Source organism: Phyllosticta citriasiana (genome assembly GCF_038021145.1).
Source record: "Phyllosticta citriasiana strain CBS 120426 chromosome Unknown IWZ02scaffold_8, whole genome shotgun sequence".
Classification (NCBI taxonomy): Eukaryota; Fungi; Ascomycota; class Dothideomycetes; order Botryosphaeriales; family Phyllostictaceae; genus Phyllosticta; species Phyllosticta citriasiana.
Genome location: NW_027117285.1, coordinates 637,969 through 659,580, shown reverse-complemented (window position 1 = coordinate 659,580; position 21,612 = coordinate 637,969). Strand labels below are relative to the sequence as shown.

At 53.2% G+C, this 21,612-nt stretch overlaps 8 protein-coding genes across 8 annotated transcripts; 7 read left to right on the top strand and 1 right to left on the bottom strand.

Moving 5' to 3' along the window:
- Positions 1 to 138: 138 nt before the first annotated feature.
- IWZ02DRAFT_500125 (SNF7 family protein) lies at positions 139 to 1,141 on the top strand (the record flags this gene model as incomplete). Its single annotated transcript, XM_066770252.1, has 4 exons — positions 139 to 144; positions 196 to 410; positions 459 to 519; positions 571 to 1,141. The coding sequence occupies 4 exons, from the start codon at positions 139 to 141 to the stop codon at positions 1,027 to 1,029; spliced, it is 741 nt and encodes a 246-aa protein (XP_066621671.1). The 3' UTR covers positions 1,030 to 1,141.
- A 600-nt stretch (positions 1,142 to 1,741) lies between these two features.
- IWZ02DRAFT_454226 (phosphatase 2C-like domain-containing protein) lies at positions 1,742 to 4,302 on the top strand. The gene is made up of 2 exons (XM_066767708.1): positions 1,742 to 3,585; positions 3,638 to 4,302. Exons 1-2 carry the CDS (start codon positions 2,224 to 2,226, stop codon positions 4,025 to 4,027), a joined length of 1,752 nt encoding a protein of 583 aa, XP_066621670.1. The 5' UTR covers positions 1,742 to 2,223; the 3' UTR covers positions 4,028 to 4,302.
- Positions 4,303 to 4,365: 63 nt separating this feature from the next.
- IWZ02DRAFT_454225 (uncharacterized protein) lies at positions 4,366 to 5,930 on the top strand (the record flags this gene model as incomplete). Its single annotated transcript, XM_066767707.1, has 5 exons — positions 4,366 to 4,922; positions 4,983 to 5,132; positions 5,185 to 5,541; positions 5,591 to 5,700; positions 5,747 to 5,930. The coding sequence occupies exons 1-5, from the start codon at positions 4,790 to 4,792 to the stop codon at positions 5,927 to 5,929; spliced, it is 933 nt and encodes a 310-aa protein (XP_066621669.1). The 5' UTR covers positions 4,366 to 4,789.
- Positions 5,931 to 6,878: 948 nt separating this feature from the next.
- IWZ02DRAFT_293545 (uncharacterized protein) lies at positions 6,879 to 8,154 on the top strand. Its single transcript, XM_066763826.1, has 2 exons — positions 6,879 to 7,756; positions 7,811 to 8,154. Exons 1-2 carry the CDS (start codon positions 7,121 to 7,123, stop codon positions 7,925 to 7,927), a joined length of 753 nt encoding a protein of 250 aa, XP_066621668.1. The 5' UTR covers positions 6,879 to 7,120; the 3' UTR covers positions 7,928 to 8,154.
- IWZ02DRAFT_433983 (amino acid permease-domain-containing protein) lies at positions 8,055 to 9,941 on the top strand (the record flags this gene model as incomplete). Its single annotated transcript, XM_066766333.1, has 6 exons — positions 8,055 to 8,156; positions 8,177 to 8,232; positions 8,361 to 8,623; positions 8,723 to 9,252; positions 9,306 to 9,503; positions 9,606 to 9,941. The coding sequence occupies 6 exons, from the start codon at positions 8,055 to 8,057 to the stop codon at positions 9,939 to 9,941; spliced, it is 1,485 nt and encodes a 494-aa protein (XP_066621667.1).
- Positions 9,942 to 10,264: 323 nt separating this feature from the next.
- On the bottom strand, positions 10,265 to 11,929 carry IWZ02DRAFT_293505 (putative UPF0676 protein). The gene is made up of 4 exons (XM_066763825.1): positions 11,356 to 11,929; positions 10,983 to 11,263; positions 10,772 to 10,929; positions 10,265 to 10,667 (listed from the first exon to the last, which is right to left on the bottom strand). The coding sequence occupies exons 1-4, from the start codon at positions 11,713 to 11,715 to the stop codon at positions 10,399 to 10,401; spliced, it is 1,068 nt and encodes a 355-aa protein (XP_066621666.1). The 5' UTR covers positions 11,716 to 11,929; the 3' UTR covers positions 10,265 to 10,398.
- Positions 11,930 to 12,408: 479 nt separating this feature from the next.
- On the top strand, positions 12,409 to 14,686 carry IWZ02DRAFT_293502 (NCS1 nucleoside transporter family protein). The gene is made up of 5 exons (XM_066763824.1): positions 12,409 to 12,968; positions 13,021 to 13,646; positions 13,702 to 13,761; positions 13,951 to 14,240; positions 14,296 to 14,686. Exons 1-5 carry the CDS (start codon positions 12,543 to 12,545, stop codon positions 14,577 to 14,579), a joined length of 1,686 nt encoding a protein of 561 aa, XP_066621665.1. The 5' UTR covers positions 12,409 to 12,542; the 3' UTR covers positions 14,580 to 14,686.
- A 4,830-nt stretch (positions 14,687 to 19,516) lies between these two features.
- IWZ02DRAFT_364560 (uncharacterized protein) lies at positions 19,517 to 19,876 on the top strand (the record flags this gene model as incomplete). Its single annotated transcript, XM_066764346.1, has 2 exons — positions 19,517 to 19,707; positions 19,771 to 19,876. Coding segments are annotated over 2 exons (297 nt in total), but the record flags the coding sequence as incomplete, so codon positions are not given.
- Positions 19,877 to 21,612: the final 1,736 nt, after the last annotated feature.

Below are 21,612 nucleotides of genomic sequence, written 5' to 3'. Positions count from 1 at the left end.
GGCAGCCGGTCGCCTACCTCAACCACGTCTGCCTCGCCACACTTGTGCCCGCTTCTTTGCTGCGTCCACTCTGGTGGGTTTGCGGAGAATTGTGCTTGATCTCCAGTCCAGTGCTTGGCAACACTTCTGCCACCATGAATGTTGGTAGACTCCAGACCCCGCGCTCGCTGTCACTGTACTGACCACATGTCGCAGATTGTCGAGTGGGCCTTCGGCAAGCGGATGACGCCGGCCGAGCGTCTTCGCAAGCATCAACGAGCGCTTGAGAAGACGCAGCGCGAGCTCGATCGAGAACGCGTCAAGCTGGAGAACCAGGAGAAGAAGCTGGTACAGGACATCAAGAAGAGTGCCAAGAATGGGCAGATGGGCCCTCTTCGCATCCAGGCCAAAGATCTGGTTAGAACGAGGAGGTGCGTACTGGACATCGTTTGGAGAGATTGAGGCTAATGGCCAGCCAGGTACATTCAAAAGTTCTACCAAATGCGGACCCAACTCCAAGCCATTTCTCTGCGGATACAAGTACGTACAAGGCAGGCATCGTGTAGATGACAGGCGCTCACGGACATGTAGACGGTTCGCAGCAATGAGCAAATGATGCAGTCGATGAAGGGAGCTACGACATTACTGGGCAGCATGAACAGGCAGATGAACCTGCCTGCGCTGCAACGAATTGCCATGGAGTTTGAGAAGGAGAACGACATTATGGATCAACGACAAGAGATGATGGACGATGCCATCGACGACGTCACGGGCCTCGAGGACGAGGAGGAGGGAGAGGAGGTGGTCAACCAAGTGCTGGACGAGATAGGCGTGGACTTGGGCCAGGCGGTATGTGCAATCAACCAAACAGGCTTGGGTGTGGTATGTGTTCTTGTGCTAACGAAGCCGTCGCAGCTGGGCGAAACACCGTCTGGGCTCCAAAAGTCGGCGGTTGGAGAAGCACGGGTAGCGCAGGCAGTGGGAGGAGGAGGCGGAGGAGATCCAGATGATGACGATCTGCAAGCACGACTTGATAGTCTCCGGCGATGATTAATTGCAGCTGACGGGTTGGTTGGCATGCGTTGGAGGAAGGGCGAAAAGGCGTTTCTCATGGCTATCCCGGGCAGTAGCACAGCAAACGACCATGTGTCGGACAGAGGGGGGGGGGGGGGGGGGGGGGGGATTTTTGAGTCGGTTGAGCCGGAAGCGGCCGCAGTCGGTGCAGTGGATGCACAGTGTTTCTAAGTTTCAAGCGGTCCGAAAACAGGAGCAGTAGTAGCAATCAGTCAGTCAGGCAGCTGTCGCGCGCATTGCGCTACGGTGTAGTGTAATAGGCAGATGACATGGATGTGAGCGCGTGCTCAGCTGCCATGGTGGGTAAAAGGACCTACCTAGATAGTTGGTGTAGCAGACGTAGATACAGTACAACATAATACATAGACGCTGTAGATGCAGGCGGCCGGACATTGATGGGGTTGATTGTTAGGTGGGTGGTGTCGTGAATTGCTCAGAGCGCGGGTCTACGTCATGCGCTGGCCATTGATGATAATGACCCCGGCTTCGTTGATTCAGGACATGAGCCTCGAGACAATAGAATAACTTGACCGAAGCCAGCGACGAGACAGGTGCACCGAGTCGACAGTCGCCGACAGCCAGCGCAGCACAGCACAGCACTGCACAGCACTGCGTCGCGCGCATCACCAACCCCAAGTCCTTCCACTCACTAACCTACTGCCCAGCCCCGCCCTGCCCTGCCCTGCCCTGCCCTGCCCTGGTCGATCAGTGGGTACGCCATCTCGCGGCCGCCTGTCACAGCTCTGTCGCCCGCATCCCCAGCATCCGCCATCCGCGCTGCCTCTCTACTGGACACCTCTCCTCCCCTCAACCTCCCTTAAACTGTTCCACTCCTGCCATCACATCAGCCATCGCATCCCACCCCCAATCCCTCCTTCTTTCCCTTCGAGGTGCTCGCATGACAACAACGTGTCAGGCCTCGACCACCTACGCCTACCTGCACCCGCCCCCGCCCCTCTCGCTACCACTCTCTTGCGAACCACTACTGCTCGCCCCGCCCCCTCCGCCGTCCCGGCTCTTCGCTGAAACTGCGCCCCCCCCATCACCGCCGCCGACGACCACCTCCCCCCCCACCCCCAACCGCTGCGCTCTTCAGGGTGCCCAACACTCATCAATCTGGCAGGAGGCAAGCGGCGGAGCTTTTCCAGTCAAGGAGGACTGTTGAACAGAATGTTCGGCAGCTCTTCCACGCCTGGGAAGGACACCAAGGAAGACGACCACCAGCCCGAATCCCACTCGCCCACTGAACACTCCAAGTCTGCCTCGATCGACATCCCTGGCGATGGCACCTCGGGTGGTGAGAAGCGCTCCAGTGCCTCCGGTAGCCCCCCAAAGCCCAATGCCCACGGCAATGGCAACGCCAAGTCTCCCGAAGAAACCAACCAGGGCTCCGACAAGAAGCGCCGCAGCAGCGGCGTCTCGCGCGCTCGCGACATGTTCAACAGCGCCAAACAGACCTTGCACCTCCAGAGCTCATCCCCTACGTCGTCGTCCTCGGAAAAGAGCCCCCAGACGCCCATCCAAAGGCTGAGCAAGACCGACCCCGCTCTGAGCGTCCCACAAGGCTCCCAGAACAACTCGGCCGGGGAGTCATTACCGGGTACCCACTCCACTTTCAGGGTTGGCGTCACCGAGGACAAGAACAAGAAATGCCGTAGGACCATGGAAGACACCCACGCCTACCTGTACAACTTTTTGAGCACCCCGCAACCCCTCCTGGAAAACTCGACGCGCAAAGGATCCATTTCGACCCAAGACTCAAAAACGAGCGCCTCTGATTCGGCCGATCAAACCGTTGTCGAGACCGATAATGGCTACTTTGCAATATTCGACGGTCACGCGGGCACTTTTGCTGCCGATTGGTGTGGGAAAAAGCTCCACCTCCTCCTCGAAGACGCCATTCGAAAGCATCCCAACACGCCAATCCCTGAGCTGTTGGACCAGACCTTTACCAACGTTGATCAGCAGCTGGAAAAGCTTCCACTGAAGAACAGCGGCTGCACTGCCGTCATTGCCGTCTTGCGCTGGGAAGACAGGGTTCCCAACTCCCAGTCTGCAACTGGTTCGACCTCCATCGCGCCTCTTGCCGCTGCTGCTTCAGCAAAGGCGGCTGCCGACGCCACAGCAAACTGTTCCGCTGGCCCGGATGCTGCTGATGCCGCACAACCTGCAAACAAGGATGGCGCGCCAGAGAATGCGGATGCTGCCCCGACTGAAGCAAAGCTTCGCGAAGTTGCAACGCGCCAGCGTGTGCTGTACACGGCCAACGTCGGCGACGCGCGCATCGTCTTGTGCCGAAAAGGAAGAGCCCTGAGGTTGTCTTATGATCACAAGGGTAGCGACGAAAACGAAGGCAGGCGCATAGCTAACGCGGGAGGCTTGATTCTCAATAATCGTGTTAATGGTGTCCTCGCCGTCACCCGCGCGCTCGGAGATGCGTACATGAAGGATCTGGTCACGGGCCACCCCTACACAACGGAAACAGTAATACAGCCTGAACAAGACGAGTTCATAATATTGGCATGCGATGGTGTAAGTCTTCAAACCGCAGCAGGCGCATAATGGACGCTGACAGCATTGGCAGTTGTGGGATGTTTGCTCTGATCAGGAGGCTGTTGATTTGGTTCGCAACATCAAAGACCCGCAGGCAGCATCGAAAACGCTCGTCGATCATGCGCTCGCCCGATTTTCTACGGACAACCTGTCTTGCATGATTGTTCGCTTTGACAACGAGGCGCTCCTCGCAAGGCAAAACGAGTCAAATATTGGCGTGGACGGCGACCCCTCGAGCAAGAAGGGGGGCATCAGCGAAACGGAGTCGATTCTTGGTCACGCAAAGAAGAACATTGTGGATTTAGGTGAGGCCGACATGGACCAGGTTAGCAACGAGATGATTTTAGAAGAGGAGGAAGCGGAGCCAGGACCCGAGTTGAATCCGGAAGCGCTGAAAGCTGCCCGGAAAGACAAGGTGTAGGAGCCAAAGATCTTGAAGACGTTATGAGCATGCTAGCACAGATACGAGGAAGTGGACATGGCCACTGCTTCGACATGGGGTGGAAAGGGAAATTCTGCTAGGGTGCAGTTCTTGAGCGTTCGACCGGGGGTTACTTGCTTGCATGATGCTGGATGGCGTTTGCATTTGTGATGGACAATAGGAGTACCGAAGCTTCTTTAGCTGAATTCACCTGACGAGTTGAAAACAGAAAGGAACCAAATGGAAGAAGACCTGGAGACGTCATCCCCATAGCACGTGACAGCCATGTATAAGCGAATGGTGGAGAGATGCAGATCACTGCCGCCCCACACGCCCGCGGTTAACGCAACTTGGAACTCAACACCGAAACATTCTATCGTGACGACGACGCTCAGCGGCCACGTCCTCAGGGTGCGACACTTGTGCGCGCAACAGCTCGCCACTCTCCGCATCCAAGCTCCATGTGGCCTCGTGCTTGCAAAAGCCGTCATGTCCGCCGGAGCAGAGGCTGCGGATTCCGCCAGGACCTCCTCGCCCCCGGCTGCTGATGAGCAGCTCTCCCCAGCTCCCAACGGCCCCGGATTTGTCACGCCCGCCTCTTACCTGAGGCCTCTGGTCCAGGCAAGGCACGCTGCGTCGCCAAAGCCCCTCAGTCCAGTCGACAAGGAACAAATTGAAGCTCTGGTGCGTCTAGGTCCCTCCGCCCCGGCACTTGCCGTGAAGAAGATTGGTCCCTGGCCTGACTGCACGCGCTAACTGTCCATGATCCAGCGCGCTATTCGGGCTTTTCTAAAGGTCCGCACAAGTTACGATGTCCTCCCAGTCTCCTTTCGACTCATTATATTCGATACGGCCCTTCTCGTCAAGAAGAGCTTGAACATTCTCATCCAAAATGGCAAGCCACTCCGGGCGCGGCAACGTGCATATGACGTCTCTGACAGCCGGTGATCTTCAGGTATTGTCTCAGCACCGCTATGGGACTCGAAGACGTCCACCTTCGCCGGTTTGCTTACCACGTCCGATTACATCAACGTCATCCAGTACTACTGGCACAACCCCGACGCCCTCGCCCAAGTCGATCAATTCCGCCTGAACAATTTGCGAGGTACTTTGACTGTTGCTTTGTGCATTGGTGTGGATATTGACTGGGAAGACAGACATTGAAAAGGCTCTTGGGGTCACGCCGATCGAGACGGTCTCGATACATCCAGAAAAACCACTATACGAAGCTTGTCGCCGCATGCTTGAGTCGCGCGCCAGGAGAATACCCCTCGTCGATATCGATGACGAGACACAACGGCATATGGTGGTCAGCGTGGTGACGCAGTATCGCATCCTGAAATTCATTGCGGTAAACGTCAAGGAGACGGAGAACCTCAGGAAGCCGCTCAAGGAGATCAATGTTGGCTCATACGAAAATCTTGCCACGGCATACATGGACACACCAGTCATGGACGTCATCAACATGCTGGTCAAGAAGAGCATCTCCAGCGTGCCAATTTTAGACACGGACGGTGAGATTGAAAGACCTACTGCTCGAGTGTTTGAGACTGATTTATCCAGGGGTCGTCATCAACGTCTTTGAGGCAGTGGACGTGATTACATTGATCAAGGGCGGCGTATACGACGACCTAAACCTGACCGTCGGCGAGGCATTGCTCAAACGCAATGATGTGGGTAGAACGTTTGCATTTTCCAGTCTCCGCTAATGTCTGCCAGGACTTCCCGGGAATCTATACATGCTCCATGTATGATCGACTAGATACGATTTTCGACACTATCCGCAAGTCACGAGTGCACCGCCTCGTTGTCATCGACGACGCGAATCGTCTCAAGGGCGTCTTAACCTTGAGCGACATTTTGGAATATGTCCTCTTGGAAGGAGAAGGCGAGGAGCACTAGCGTATGCGTCTCAAATTGGACCCCCGTGCTCGATCTTGATTGATAAATACCGCCCTTTTGTTGGAACGCGATTGTATCATTTGGAGTCTTGGTTGAGGAATGCATCCATTCAGACGATGGAACTAGAGGCGTTTTCGACACTGGGTAAATGGAGGAACTGCTCATATACGGCGTTGATGGCATTTACGGCCGCTGTGGTCGATATCCCAGGTTACTGACTGGATGTAATCAACAGATTTCGGTACAACCTTCAGCCTTTGCTCCATGACACGTTTTGTCTCACTCTGCACGACATCCTGCAGTGTGCCTCTGGCGCTTGTGCGAGAGTCGAAAGAGGGAGGAAATCAGCTCGGAATGACTGTTTGAACGGTGGCTCTGGGTGGATTTTCCAGCATGCCACATCGCGACTGTCGCGTGTCGAGGGAATCGAGAAACTCAATCTCGACATGCCGACATATCAGCAGCATCGTATCACCGAAAGGCATGTGCAGTATTTCACGAGCTGACGCCCTGTTAGAAAATAAAGATGTCACCTGGAAAATTCATTGTCAGACCGCGTGATCAACCGCAGGACCATCTTGAAATCAATTTTCCGGGCGTACTACCACACCAGATCTCCTCATTCTGCCTTGGCGGAATCGCAGAGCCCTTCACATTTGGAGCCAATTTGCGAAAAAAAAAAAAAAAAAAAAGAAAAGAAAAATAGTGCGGCTGATGTCAACCCGCAGTGAGGCTGCACGAAAGATGGAAATTTTGCCTAGGTAAGACAAACCAAAAAAGTAATGTATCGCCGTCTCCGCACGTGAGTAAGGCAGACTGAATCGACACAAGGTTCTGGACGGTTGCTCTTCCAAGCCACCGACCTTCTCCTCGAAACTTTTCTAACAAAACTCCGCGCGCAAAACTTTCCGCGCTGATGTCGATGCGCGGGGGTTATGGCGCATGCACTCAATTAATTTGTCCAGGAGCAGAGGTCGCCGTATTGACCAACTCTCACGATAGGTAACGGAACTACACTGCATGATACAGTCAGACAGCCGCCAGCGCCGCAGACACAACAGCATCGCCAACCAAGCAGACTCATTATTAAACTTTGGATCATTCGACCAGAAATGGTCGGAGCTGTAGACAAGATGCAAAGGAAGGCGCATCCAACGACAGCAATAGCCTTTATCTAAGCTCTCGGTTTTGATGTATCTCATCGCTTGCGCCAACGTGCCAATCGCATCGTTCCAAGTGAGCACGCAACTTGCCTTTTCTGACCTAGTCTATGGTTTTGGTTTTTTTTTTTTTTTGTCTTGGCAACCATTCTTTTTTGCCGGGCGGCGGACGCGTCGGCGAACGCCTTGTTCTGTCCACTCAATGCAGACATTACAGACTGGCTGGCTAGGTGGCTGCCACGCACATATCTGCAAAGCTTGTTCCCAGCAGGCCGCCAGCCACGGCCGTTTGGCTGCTTCGTTTGCAGCCTTGGCGCCACATGGAGGCCACAATGGAGGACTATCGACGCAAGAGAGCGTAGTTTGTGCACTGCAGGGTGGCCAGCCTTCGGAGCACACCCCGTGTCGTACGCGACACAGCCCGAGGCGTGCTGTGTGTGCCATTGCTGGTTGTAACCTGGCAAGCTACCCAGAACCAAAGCCACTGGTGCGCCCAAGTCTGCCTCGCCTGCCGCAAGTTGTCTGTCAATATGTCTCGTTACAACGGAGGAGACGAGTATTTGGCCGTCGGTGTGGATGGAAGGTGAGGAGAAAGGTTCTGATGTCGGGGTCTGACTCGAGCGACAGACAGGGAACACTTCATGGTTGTGCGTGGATTGGACAGGTGATTGCCCACGAGCACACTTTTGAGAGATCGTAGTGACATGGGCTAACGTTGTACATGGCCGTCGCTGCTTCTTCTTATTTACCTCCTTGCGAGGAGTCGTCCGTCCTCTGTCTCTTTGAAGCATGCGACAGACGGAAACGCGTCGACTTCGACTTCTTTCTCTGCATTTAATAAGGGGGGTAGGCTATTCGGCTTTGCGCGGTAGTCTGACCCTGATCTCGTGCCGTCAACACCTATCATTTCTTTTGCGCTTTCGCCCTCACCTCCAACAGCAGAAATTTTCTCTACGTTGACCAAGATGGGGAACGAGAAAGACGTCCATGTCGTCGGTGATGGGGGCATTGGGTCTCCCTCATACGATGATCACGAGAGATATCCGAGACCTTGTGCAGAACAAGGGGTACCACACTAGCGAAGCAGCGGACCTGTAGGGTGATGTCCGAACTGCAGAAGAGCTTGGTCAACGTGCGTCGTGGGTATGTTGACATCTTCGTGTGGTCGCAGAAATGGTTCACTGACAATGAAGCCTGATTGAAATCCCTGCACATACAATTCATTGCTCGTGGGCCGAGTCTTCCTACGCTATCTTCATCATCTGACGAAGCTTTGCAGTCGGTGGTACGATTGGCACTGGTTTTTTCCTCTGCATTGGCAAGATTTTTGCAACTTCTGGTCCGCTCTCCCTCCTGTTGGGCTACACGTTTACCGGTCTCGCCGTCTTTGGCATGATGCAGTGCCTCGGCGAGATGGCGACCTGGTTGCCCTTACCTGGCGCTTTGCCCCAGTATTGTGCTCGCTACGTCGATCCAGCCATCGGCTTTGCTGTTGGTTGGAACACTTGGTACCAAAGTTCAATCACACTTTGTGGTAAGTCCCCAGAATGCTGTACATGCGCGGTGGCTTTTCCAAGGCATTATGTCACTTGCAAGTAACGACTCTGGAGGATTGCTCGGCTGACCGTGCTAGCTGAATTCTCTGCCGCCGCCGTGGTCATTGGATTGTGGGACGACGAGATCAATCAAGCTGCCTGGATCACTATCATCATCGTCGTTGTTGTCTCCCTCAACATCTTTGCCGTTGCCATATATGGCGAGGATGAGTTCATTTTTGCCAGTATCAAAATCATAACAATCATCGGGCTCTTGATGCTGGCCCTTTGCATTGATCTCGGCGCCGGCAAAGAAGGGCGACTCGAATTCCGTTATTGGAACAGTCCTGGCGCAATGAGAGAGTACATCGGCTCTGGCGCTACTGGACGCTTCCTCGGACTTTCTGCAACCTTGGTCAACGCCGCATTTTCGTATGGCGGTGTAGAAATGGTCGCCGTCGCTGCAGGAGAAGCTGAAAACCCGCTGGTCAACATTCCCAAAGCGGTCCGCCCCGTTTTCTGGCGTATACTGTTCTTTTACACGCTCGACTCTCTCGCTATTGGCGTCCTCGTGCCGTACGACGACCCGCACCTCCTCGACGCAAACGCCGTTGGCGCCGCCCAATCAGTGAGTTGCACTGTACTCTCGTAGGGACAAACACTGACTAACATGAATCCTAGCCCTGGGTCATCGCCATCAATCGCGCGGGCATCAGCGCGCTCCCCTCCATCATCAACGCCGTGATACCCACAACAGCCTCATCATTCGCCAATGCCTTTCTCTTTACCGGCTCACGCTACTTCTTTGCACCGGCGCAGAACGAGCAAGCGCCACGCTTTCTGCTCAAATGCAGCGGCACAGGCGTGCCCTACTACGGCGTGGGCATCACGGCCTCCATCTAACTGCTCACCTACATGAGCGTATTCTCAGGGGCCGACACAGTCTTCCAATGGTTTCAAAACCTAACGACCATCTCGCAGCTGTGCTCGTGGTGCGCCATCCTCGTAGCATACATCCGCTTCCGCGCTGCGCTGATTGCGCAAAACGTTGACCGATCAACGCTCGTCTTTCGCTCGCGCGGCCAGCGGTACCTCACCTACGCGGCCCTCTCCTACTTCCTCATCATCATCATCTTCAACGGCTTTGCCGTCTTCACGAATGGCAACCGGAGCGTCGACGACTTGATCACCGCACACATCGGCATCCCCATCTTTGCTTGCCTCTACCTTCTTTGGAAGATTCTGAAGCGCGATCCGTTTGTCAAGGCGGCAGAGGCGGATATCTGGAGCGGAAAAGCGGCGTTGGATGCGCGGTAGTGGCCACAGAGGCGCCCGAGAAATTGGATCGAGAGGTTTGGTTTTGGCTTGCGTGCGGAGGGGACGAGCGAGGACAAGCCTTTTGGTAGGCTGGTAGTCCTGGTATGCAACATGTGGGGCCTTGCTGATACTTGTAGAAATTGACAGAAAACCTATCCTTTGTTGGCCTTTGCAACTTGAGACTGACATGTTCTTGCATTGCACCCAGAGTTGCCCCAACCCCTGAAGTCACTGAGTGCAAAGAGCAGTTGTCTTCACCAAAAGATCGGAATCGAGCATGTGGCACGGTACAGTAGCGACCTTGCTTTCTGTCTTTCTCGCAAACATGAGTCTCGATATCACTGAAACGATCAAATTCATAACCCATCTGGCAACAGTCATCATCAACATCATGAGTCCACACAAGACCGTCAAAACATATTTCATTTCTACCCAACCTCCTCAGCCCCACCCCTTTCTACGCCAACGACACACTCTTCGGCACCGACTGCTTCTCGGGATACTGCAGCTTCGCCCTCATCCTGCGATACTCCTCCTGCACTACGGGCCCATACTTAACCGGGTTCTTCTGGTCCGTACACGCGGGCAGACACTCAATGACGGCATCCGGGTTGGGGCTCACGAAATACGGGATCGAGTAGCGGGCGCGCGTCATGCTCTGGCCGTCCACCTTATTTCCCAACAGCGGCGGCGAGGTTACGCGGTGCAGTGTTGATTTGAGGAAGTCTGTTGGCAGGGCGGTGTTAGTGTGTGTGTGCGTGTGTTTGTGTGTGGAAGGGGGGAGGGGGAAGTGGAGAGTGAGGGGATGAGGGTATGAGGGGAGGATTTACCATTGCTCCATCGCATCAGCAGGTCCCCGACGTTCATGCAGATGGCGTTGCGCACTGTCGGTACGTTCATGAAGACGCCTGGTTTGCGCGGGTGCTCGACTTGTAGGCCGCCGCAGTCGTCTTGGAAGAGCATTGTTATTGAGCCCCAGTCTGTGTGTCTGGACTGGCGTTAGCAGAAACAGTCCACTTATATCCCGGCGATCTCACTCACGCAGGCATACGAGCAATGGTGTCAGAAGCCAGCTTCTCTGCCTCGACCGGCGGGTAGTGCAGCAGGCGCAGCTGGTTGTTGTGGCCGTCGTGGAACTTGAGCAGAAAGTCTGGGTCGTTGAGGCCGATGCCAATGGCAAGCGCGCGCAGCAGCTCTTGGGCGGTGCCGTAGCATTGCCAGTAAAAGTCCGTCATGAAGGGCCGGAAGCCGGGAAGGACGTCGTCTGGCAGCCACACATTGGGCATGTTGGAGCAGTTGTCACTGCCGATTTCGTAGCTTTCCTGGTGAGAGTGAGCAAAGAGGTTTGGTCTCACAGGGGGTCAGGGGTAGTGGGGATGGCATGTGTCGCAAGGAAAGCCTTATCCCTGCATACCTTAACGTCACCAACTTTCCGCAGCTCTTCATCTTTTGCGTCCGCATCGCTGTCTTCGTCTTTGTGGATGTATTGCGAGACCTTCTCGAGGCCGGGCCAGGAGTACCCGCGGTGAACGTTGGGACCAGGGGGATGCGGCGCGAGCATCTTCTTTTCCTCGGGTAGGTCGAACAATTTCTTGGACCACCCAAAAGCTTCATCTAGCATCTCGTCCGGAATTCCATGATTGACAATGTACACAAAGCCGACTCTTATGCAAGCATCCGTCAGCTCTTTGGCAATGGCCTTCTTTTCCTCTGGCGTGGCTTTCGCCCAGCGACTGAAATCCACAATTGGGATGGAGCTTTCGTCTGCGGTCATTTTGTCTACTGGATGGTGCTCCACCGCACGCGCAGCCGTCCGTCAGTACAGACTTTATCATCTCTGCTACGCTCACCGGGACCGACGCGATTCCCCGACTTGCGGGCTCGGCAAGCGCCCTTCGCGCCAGTGGAGGGCAACCTTATCACGACACGCTCTGCTTCCTGATCAGATGCGGCTCGCAACAAAGATAGCCCATTCATTCATTGGCGACCTGGGGCTTGGGCATGACCCGGGACCGTCGGTGCCGACTCTCAATTGCTCCAACAGGCGTCAGTGTGCTGATGTTGCCCCACTCTTGAAGGGACACCGCACGCGGGGTTGCCGCTCTGACTGGTGGCCACCCCGCGATACGCCTTCGAGACTGGATCTGCGCGCTCCTTTGGGCCCATCATCTCTTATCACGATGACTCGCATGCTTCGCTCGGCTCATCGTTCTGCGCACCGGCTGGGTCGCATATCAACTCGACCGCAGCTCGACCGCGTGAGCATTGTGTCGTTGAGATAGATATATGCTGAGACATGGTCACTCAAGCATATCAGGAGACGTCTCGTGGTCGTGCAAAGCACAGTGGATGAATTCAGGCACAGAGGTGTGCATTGCAAGGAGTGAGTGGCGCAATGTGTGGAGCGATGAATGCGAAACGCTAACCTAGTTAGGAAAACAATTTTGCGAATGCTCGACCTCTTCCTGTCCTCAGCCACCGCATTCTGCTAATACATTCTGGCCGCTCGATTTGTGTGACTATCGAGTACCAGTCACTGATCAAGTTCTGTCTGAGAGCTCGTTGTGAGTGACTGCGGAAACAAAAACACTCTCAAAAGCTATGGCGCCTAGGGTCGACAAAGAGCGTGTGGCATATTGGGCCAAGAGGCTCGAATGCCCAGTCGATGAAAACTCCAATTACAGGAATACATACTGGGTCAATCGAGATCTGATTCCCATGCCCGAAGATCGACGAACATGGACGTGGCAAGGCTACGCAGGATACTGGACCATCGCTGGCATTAATACGACAGCCTGGACTGCCGGATCAACTCTGCTGTCTCTCGGTCTATCAGTGTCACAGTCGATTGGCGTCGTGGTCGGAGTTGGCATCTTATCGGCTCTGCTTGCGGTTTTGGCAGGTTGGCCCGGTAGCCACTTGTACCTTGGATTCACTGTTCTTTGCAGAGCTTCTTGGGGGATGCGCGGCGGTTTTTGGCCGGTGCTCAACCGCATCATGACAGCCTGCGTGTGGATGGGCATCCAGGTAAGTTTTCCAGCTACTTTGCAGCTCGACATAGAATCTCATTGATCTTCAGGCGTACTGGGGTGGACAAGCCGTCAAAATCATTCTCCGCGCTGTGATCGGGCCCAAATTCGTACACATCAAGAACACTCTCCCCGCCGGCGCAAATCTGGATACTGGCAGCTGCATCAGCTTCTTCGTATTCATCATCATTTTCCTGCCCCTCCCAATGATACCCCCTGAGAAGCTGCAGCTCCCTTTCCGCATCACTTTCGTCATGATCACGCTCACCATGTTTGGAATGCTTGGCTGGGCCGTTCACGCAGCAGGCGGACCTGGCGAGTTGTTCTACACCGGCTCCACCAAGCACGGCTCTACACTGAGTTGGAACGCGGTCTTCGGGCTGCAATCAATCATTGGCTCGCAAGCGTCTGGATGTTTGGGTCAATCGGACTGGACCAGGTATGCGCGAACGCCAAATTCTGCGCTCTTTGGCCAATTGTTTTGCGCCACCATCTTGATCACAGTCACCGCCGTTTGTGGCATTCTGATTACGTCGGCTGCGGCGGACGTGTACGGCGAGTATATTTGGAATCCGTTTGAGCTGCTCCTGGAGGTTCAACTGCGCAATCCCAGCGACAGTGCGCAGCGGGCTGGGACATTTTTTGCGGGCCTTGGATTTTTGGTTAGCCAGCTTGCGTACGTTCCCAGTGTGCATCCATTATCCATCTTGTCACTTACTAACAAAATGCAGGCTGTGCCAGATGTTGAACGGTGTGTCGACAGGCATGGATATGGCAGCGTTGTGCCCAAAGTGAGTGATTTCGAGGCTTCTCCTTGTTCCTTTGCGTGTCTCCAAACAGTGGACTTTGCACGCCGACTCGAGGGCTATCTTCTAGCCTCGGAGGCGAAGAGAATTGTATCACAGCACTCTTAAAGATCTACGTGGGACTTCTGAATTAGCCAGGTATAAGAGGGAGATCATGGAACTGACTTGAAGCAGATGGATCAACATCCGCCGCGGTTGCTACATCCTCACTGTCATCGCCATCGCCATTTGCCCCTGGAACTACGTCGTCAACCCCGGAACATTCATCACAGTTCTCAGCGGTTGGAGTGTCTTCCTCAGCCCAATGACCGGCATAGTTATTAGTGACTATTTCCTGGTGCGCTTCGGCGAGTACCACATCGGCGACATGTACATGGGGAACAAGAAGAGCTGCTACTGGTATTGGCACGGCTTCAATTTCCGCGCTTTCACGGCCTGGATCCTCGGAATGGCACCCCTGTTGCGTAAGTTCCTCCTCTCTGGTCCCACAGAACATGCTACTGACCTATTTCCCGACAGCCGGCTTTGCGCGTGCAATCAAAAAAACGAATTCTGGAAACGGATGGGACAAAATCTACAAAATCTCCTACTTTTACGGCTTCTTCATGGCTTTGGCAGCGCATGCGGCTCTTCACGCCATCTTCCCGGGTGAGCGTCAACGTGGCCGTTCGCCGTTCATCTTGGAGGGTGTTGCAGAAATGATTCATGGAGAACAGAAGAGCCCTGATGGCAGTACTCGGGGTAATGAGAGCGACGTGCACAAGATTGGAGAAGTGTCTGTCGGTAAACCTTTTGCTGTGTAATGATCCAGTCTCTCCTGGTACTTAGTGCCAGGCCCAATTTCAATGCGCGTAACGTTCAATTATCTTGAGGCTACGGCTCATTACGACAATGTAATGTCAAGGTACTTGCCATGGCCGTTGCCGTTTGGGCAGAAATGACACGAACGCTCTGATGATTCCTTCTGCGGACAAGATGAGCTGCATCAAGAGACCTTAAGGCAGACTTCGCAAGTAAACCTACCCACGAGATATACCAATTCCGCGGCTTCGTATGCCATGACACCTTGCAGGGGGCTCTTATTAGCATCGCGGCCAATTTCCACCAAAGCCATCATGTAATAGCTCGCGAGAACAAGCAATATTAGTCGTGATAGCTGCCAATTTGCCGAATGCTTAAACCCACGATATCGAAATAATAATGGAAGCTGCGGGCCGCTCCCGAGTATTAAGGGTGAGGATTCAACTGTACCCGGATACAAGCGATCGCTGCGAAGCCGTTGTCTGCTAGAAGGTTGGAAATGCTTGAGGAAATTCAATCTGTGTCTCGCGACTAAGCGGAAATACTACATCGGCCGAAGTGAATGTGCGGGCTGCTGAGGTTGTCGGCTTTTCTTGTTCTGATGATCTTGGATAGTTCGCAGAAGATGGTGGTTGTCAATGGTAGCGCTTAAAGCGAAAGATTACATCAGGCGCCGGGAAACATGCGGAATTAAGCGGTTGTGCTTCAAGGAATTGAACAACTCCACCCAGATTGTTTTGCCACGATTTAGCAATTGAGGAGAGGTTGCGGCAGAAGAGTCGAGTTTGGATGCGATGTTCGTATATGATGGTGGCTACATGTGCAACTAAATTCTTTTCGTGTACCTCAAAATTTTAGACCCGAAGAACATCAACCAGTGGGTCCAGACTTCAGACAGCGTCTATCAGCTCGTGTTTTGGACGCGACCAAATATATGGACGGGCGAATCTGCAGTGGGTATTTGGAAGTCACAAAAATCGTTAAGCATGACTGCCAGACTAAAGCGGCGACTGACTTTCAAAAAGGACACGCGCCACAACTGCAAGGTGCAGTTTGCGTGCAAATCACTTGCTGCTCGCTTCAGTGGAGCAGTCTCAAGCTTTACAGAACGAGCGAGTGGAAGAGGGGAAATCGGCGGGCATTCACAATGCGCAGTTCGATACTCCACAGATCCGATTCCTATGCCCTCGCCTGGCTTCGCCTTCCTCTAACCTGCGAATTCGAAAGGCTCGACTAGCTACTTCTCCCGCGCGATTCCACTTTCCCCAAACGCGTGTTCAGTGCTGTGCAGAGGTCGAGATCTTCTCGGCACATCCGTCAAGTCCCTCCTGCACTCCTGAAGCGTCGGTGATCCCGATCTCGATGCTTTCGGGGTTGCGGGTCTCGATTCAGAAAGTCCACACACACTTGCCACTGTCATTTGAAAACTCGTTTGTTTCAAATGTGTGGGGGCAGGCTGAACAATTGGCTTCTTGTATCAGCTTTGCGTCACTGCAAAATGGTTGATCAAAACCACGTGAAAGCGGCTGACGAACATTGAAAAACATCCTTCACGATGCTGAGGAGGAGCTCTTGGCATGCAAGTGAGTCGTGAACGACCAATCGAATGACGTAGTGTGGTCGCAAATACAAGCCTTCGGAAGCAAAGACAGATGTAGAATTTTCGCCGTGGCGGAGGGCAGATAAGAGCGTTGAGACAATCGTCGCTGTTTTGACTTTGGATGCTACATAACCATCCGTTTAATGCTCTGCTAGATCTTCAATTCGTGTGTAGCAAGCGTGGCTGTGAAGTGTGGAGAGAATCCTTGAACGTTTTGAAAGTCGGCCTGGTGATTCCGGATCACAAAATAGACGGACAGATATAACGTCGGAAGAAACTCTGTATGGATAGTGAGTACTCCTGGTCGCAAGCAATGCGACGTGCCCCCGCAGATGTTGCTTGTTCAGACAGTCTTGGTAAATGATATTGTAGGACATGTTGCGGTGCCGCGTAAGTCTCCAAGACGATCGATCGTTGGTACAAATCCTCCAAAGTTACTTCACGACAGAGGGGAAGCACTATGCTCTAAAGGTGCCTCCCTCCACAACCTTAGTTGCCAAGTAAAAATAGTCGAAATTACGCGCCCAACAGGACCCAGCAGCAAATCAGAGCGCGAGGCGGTATTCGCCGGCACTTGTATGCTTGAACAGGACGCAAGGGCACGATGGGAGCGGTAGAAACCAAAATCTCCACCATTTCGGCGTGAGCAAAAGAGGAGGTTTTGCGCCACTGGTTTCCCGGCGAGCTGCATCCAGACATCGCGCTTCGAGCGACAGGGAAAGCGGAGCGTTGCAGTATCAACTGACAGCAGTTGAACGCTTTCTTTCCTGTTTCACCACAACAACGAAACTTCCAAGACTGCGCCTCAGGCTCGTAAATTTTCGAGTTCAAACCATCGCCTCCCTTTCCAATCAAACACTGGAATTTGTCGATTCAGCGCAAGCATACAGGTCGCCGCCTGTTTTCCGAAACCGAGCGCGCCGACGAAAAGCTTGAATCCTGGGCTGGATGGCGGCATGTCCAGGTTCTGTGTACACCACGAGCAAAAACGAATTGCCAGGCAAATTTCTCTCGTGTTAGGCGGAGCACGTGGCTGCGTGTTGGAGGGGGGAGAAGAGCTTGTTGTGTACAGTAGCTTGCCTCATCCTGCGTGGTACGAAGTGACATGCCCAGCGTCCGGAAATTTAGGGACCACCAACATCGTGAGTAAGCGGACAGCCCAGACCGTGCGGAAGCCGGTGTGGCCGCTCTCAACTCGTATGTTTCTTCGGTCCGCTCTGTGCAGAGTTTGACTTCATCTTCCTCATCGAAGGTGGGTCATGCAGAGCTGGCGTTCTTCAGCCACGAAGTATAGTCTTTCAACCGTGCCTGCACCAAATTTCGGAATTGCACTGCTGCATAGCTCCATGTCGCGAGCGTAAGCTGGATAAAGCAATGGTTTCTGGCTCATACGTGCTTCCGGTTCTGTCACCTTGAACCTGGCTGAAATTTGCGGCATTCTTTTTTCCCAGCTGCCCATTTTCGAGCCCGTTGTGGTAGTTTAGTGATATATTCGCGACACTTTTGTTTCTTTATTGGCCATCAATTGGTCAAACAGCTGTGACACTTGAGAAACAATAGCGACCCGATCATGACTTTTTAGCTCGTTATGCCTGCACTTCATGACTCGCCACTGCTTTGAGTTCTTCAGGCCGTTCGATGAGTGACCTGTCCTCGTTGCAAGAGAAATCTGCAGATCGGAAGGAATCCCGCAGTCTGATAAGGGTCCCTGTGTTTGAGCGTCCGAGCACCAGTATGATGGTTGCCCGGGTGGAAATGCTGCCGCAACGGGAGGTCTTGAGAGCCTCTTTGATCCTACCAATCGAAAAGCTTTAGTGAAAAATAGCTATACAGCTACAGAGATGTTTAGATTGAGGTCTTGATCTTGGCGTCACCTGTGGCTGCAGATTGCAAGTACAAGAAGGACTAGCTCATTAGTTGGCGATCACAGTGGAGATGTTGTGCATACAGGTCGTCGTGCACCTGGTCTGCTGGTCAGGCCAACCCATCATAACATCAGGAACTGCCGCCCGCCTTTAAGCATACTTAGCTAACCGAGAACTAAGGTTCTCAGGATTAGACTTCTTCAAAGACTGGCATCGTGTTGCCATGGGATGGACCGTGGAGTGGTCATGAGTGAATTCGTAAAGTCAACAGCAGCGCCGCCGACGTCGAGGAGTGTTCTGGACCGAAGGTGAAAATGTTTTAACATGCGTAATGCGTGACGTTTCAATACCTGTGGCTGAAATTACTACGATGTTTGAAAATGTTGACTTTTGAATCGCAGCCGCAAAGGCAAAAGTGGCGTCGTCGAGCGATCGGAGTTCTAACCAACGGTGGTTGTTCAAAGCCGTTACCGCGGGGCTGTGGACTGACGATGGCTGATGATGGCTGTCTCCGCTGTGGGCTGGTGGGTCTTTGAACCCTGGCGTGTCATGTCCATGAAGTTTCCTCCTCTGGAAATGTGGGGGTGTTCCTGAAACCGGATTGTGCAACTCTAAATGTACATGGCCCTACGCGGATGAGAACCTTGCCACGACTCCTCGATTCCCCTCGCCGTGAGAGCTTATGAGAGAAGCAGAGTAGCTGGAATTGGACATTTGCTGAAGCTCAACGCTTACGAGCTTGAAATTTTCAAGTTAGAACAACAGTAGACCGCGCCACTGACGCCTCGACGGCGGTCGCTCTTTGCCGGCAATGAGATGGCTGCATCGAAATTCAGCCCGATTGATCTCGCGCCTCATCGGAAAGAAGGTCGTTCGTCCACAGAGCCAAAAGCTCGTGTTCAGCTTGGGCAAAATAGCCTGTGTAGACCCGGATTGCGTTCCTGACAAGAAAGGCATGCGCGCATCTTGTTTGTCTTTAAGGTGAAACAGCAACCCCTCGAAAGTCAGAATCCCTCCTGTAATAATTCTGGGCCCATCCCATCAAGGCAGCGGAGGACTTCTACCCGGAAGCCTGGTTTGATATGACGTTTTCCCGATCAGCCCAATTACTTACCCTGCATGAGGGGACATATAATAGCAACTTTGCGCTTCACTTTATGATCCAGTTAGTTCTCCAGGTCACTCTTTCGCATTTTCCTTTTCCAGACAATCTCTGTGGATAAGGTTGAGCCTTATCGAATCACTTTTCGTTCCTTACAAATACAATCATTTTTTTCACCGTTATGGTGACCTTTAAGGCGCTCGCGGCCTCACTCCTTTTGGGCCTCGTAGCGGCTGACGAGTGTCCCGCTCTCAGCAATACTTTCGGTTACAAGCCGAAGAATCTTTTTGACCTTGAGAGTACGGTGTCTCCCTTCGTTGGCGATTACCATCACACTAATATGAATCCACAGCTGTCGATTGTCGTGCTGGTATCCAGGCCGCTGAATGTGCCACCAATCTGAGGCAGTCTTACGGACAAACATGGGCCGCCTTCCGTATTAACCATCTCCATGATTGCCATCACGGCGCACCTTATGGTGATTGCTGTTGCTTTTCCGGAGATCCACCAATTGCCCCCGACAATTTGGAGCCAAATCCCAGCGTGTGGATGTTCTTCTGGATGTAAGCTATTTCCTCAGGATTGCCCACCATTTCAAGCGTGTATCACACTAACCCTCGCCCCAGCACCAAGGATACTGGAACCAACGAGGGTTTTGGCACTGAGTGTATTCAGGATCCTACCAATGGATGTTGCGGTCGTCAAGATGAGGGAAAATTTACTGTCACCGGTGGCTGTCCTTATCCACCCAGTACGGCCGTGGATAAAAACGGTAATCGCGTCGTTGACCAGTATGGCCGTGTCGGCGACGGTTGTCCCAACGAATCAGATGGTGGTTCCGGTACTGAAAAGACTACCAACGCGGCTGACCCCCCCACCAAGGAAAAAGCAACAACTAAAGACCCGAATTCTGTCCAACTGGAGTCTGTCACTGAGGGTAGCGGAGGTGAAAATGGTAATGAGGACGATGGTAAAACCAGGCGTTCCATGTCGCGCCTTCGCCGTCTTTTCCGTCGTGAAGCAACCAAGAAAAAGCCCAAGGAAGTCAGCAGTGGTGGAACCACTGAACAAAGTACTGAAGGTACTGAAGGTACCGAAAGCGAAGCTGGCGGCGGAGGTAAACAGGGGGGTGGTGGAAGACGCGTCGTCGTGAGTGGTGCCGGTCCAGGCGGCTTTCCTAAATGCGGCCCTCTCGGCAAGTTTGGCCCACCGAAGACGTGTAAGAAGCCCGCCCGTGTACAGTGCAAGCCTGGAGTCAAGAATACGGATACCACTGGCCACAAGGACGGAACTGGCGATCTCGACGGCACTACATGTCCCAATACAAAGAAAACTGGCGGCCTCGCCAGCAACCCTTCGCTAGCATCCGTCACTAACGATGACAAACCTCCCTCAACCGAGGACCCACAACTTCAAGATGAAAGTACCACTAAGAACAGCGCTAAATTCAGGCGTTGGGCTGCTATGGATTCTTCTGGTTTGACGAAGAGGTCCTATAAAGGCAACCAATTTGACGAAGATAACTGTGGTCAAAAGACCCCGAAGGGCAAATGTTGTTGGTGCCAGGATGATCAGTGTGGCAAAGGCAAAGGTGGTGGTGGTGGAGGTAAAGGTGGAGGTGGAGGAGGAGGAGGAGGAGGAGGAGGAGGTGGTGGTGGTGGTGGTGGTGGTGATGGTGGGAAGAAACATGGTGGAGACAAGAGTGACAATCCTCCTCGGTAAACGTCGTCAGCTCTCCGTTTCCTGGTTCTTACGTTCTGTCTGGCTCCTCTTGGGTAGGGCATTGCCAGTCCCAGTTAGATTAATGGATACCGCACCGGCTTCGATGGTATGCACTCCATTTGCAAAATGCCCCGGTGGGTGTGTCGTTGATGAGCGTTGGACAGTCGTACCTATTCTGGGTGCACAATGTATAAGTAGTTCAATTTCACGCGAGGATTATTCTCTATGCTGTCGGTTTCCCTAGATCGGCGAGTCTCTACCCAATGACGTTTCATGGCGTGGCGGGGTGTTGAAGACGTAAAGTTGCGCGATGACAATGATGCCGTTAAGTTTTTGAATAATGTGTTGTGCCAACATTCACCTGAGATTGACTTTACGATGGCCTCGTCTGAAGTCGCCAATAGCACGCGCAATATATTTGGCCGCATTCCCGCAGCTGAGTATCGAAGCACCTGGTGGCCAACCGCGTGGTTATAACTGCGGTTTTAGCCGGTTAGTAACCACTGACTACTCAGGACCATGGGTACAACCGTGGCAAGTGAGTGAGGCTATTACTCCTTGCAGTACTGAATCTGATGGTTTCTACTGTCTTTCATGAAAAATCCCGCCTTTCCCCTAGCGCCAACCTTACCGCCTGGCTAAAAGTATGTACATAGTGTAAGGCTAGATAAAATATGTGAAAAACATGATTAGATGACCCTCTTACCCCCAGGCTGAGGAAAGAAAATTGGTGCCTACGTCAATAA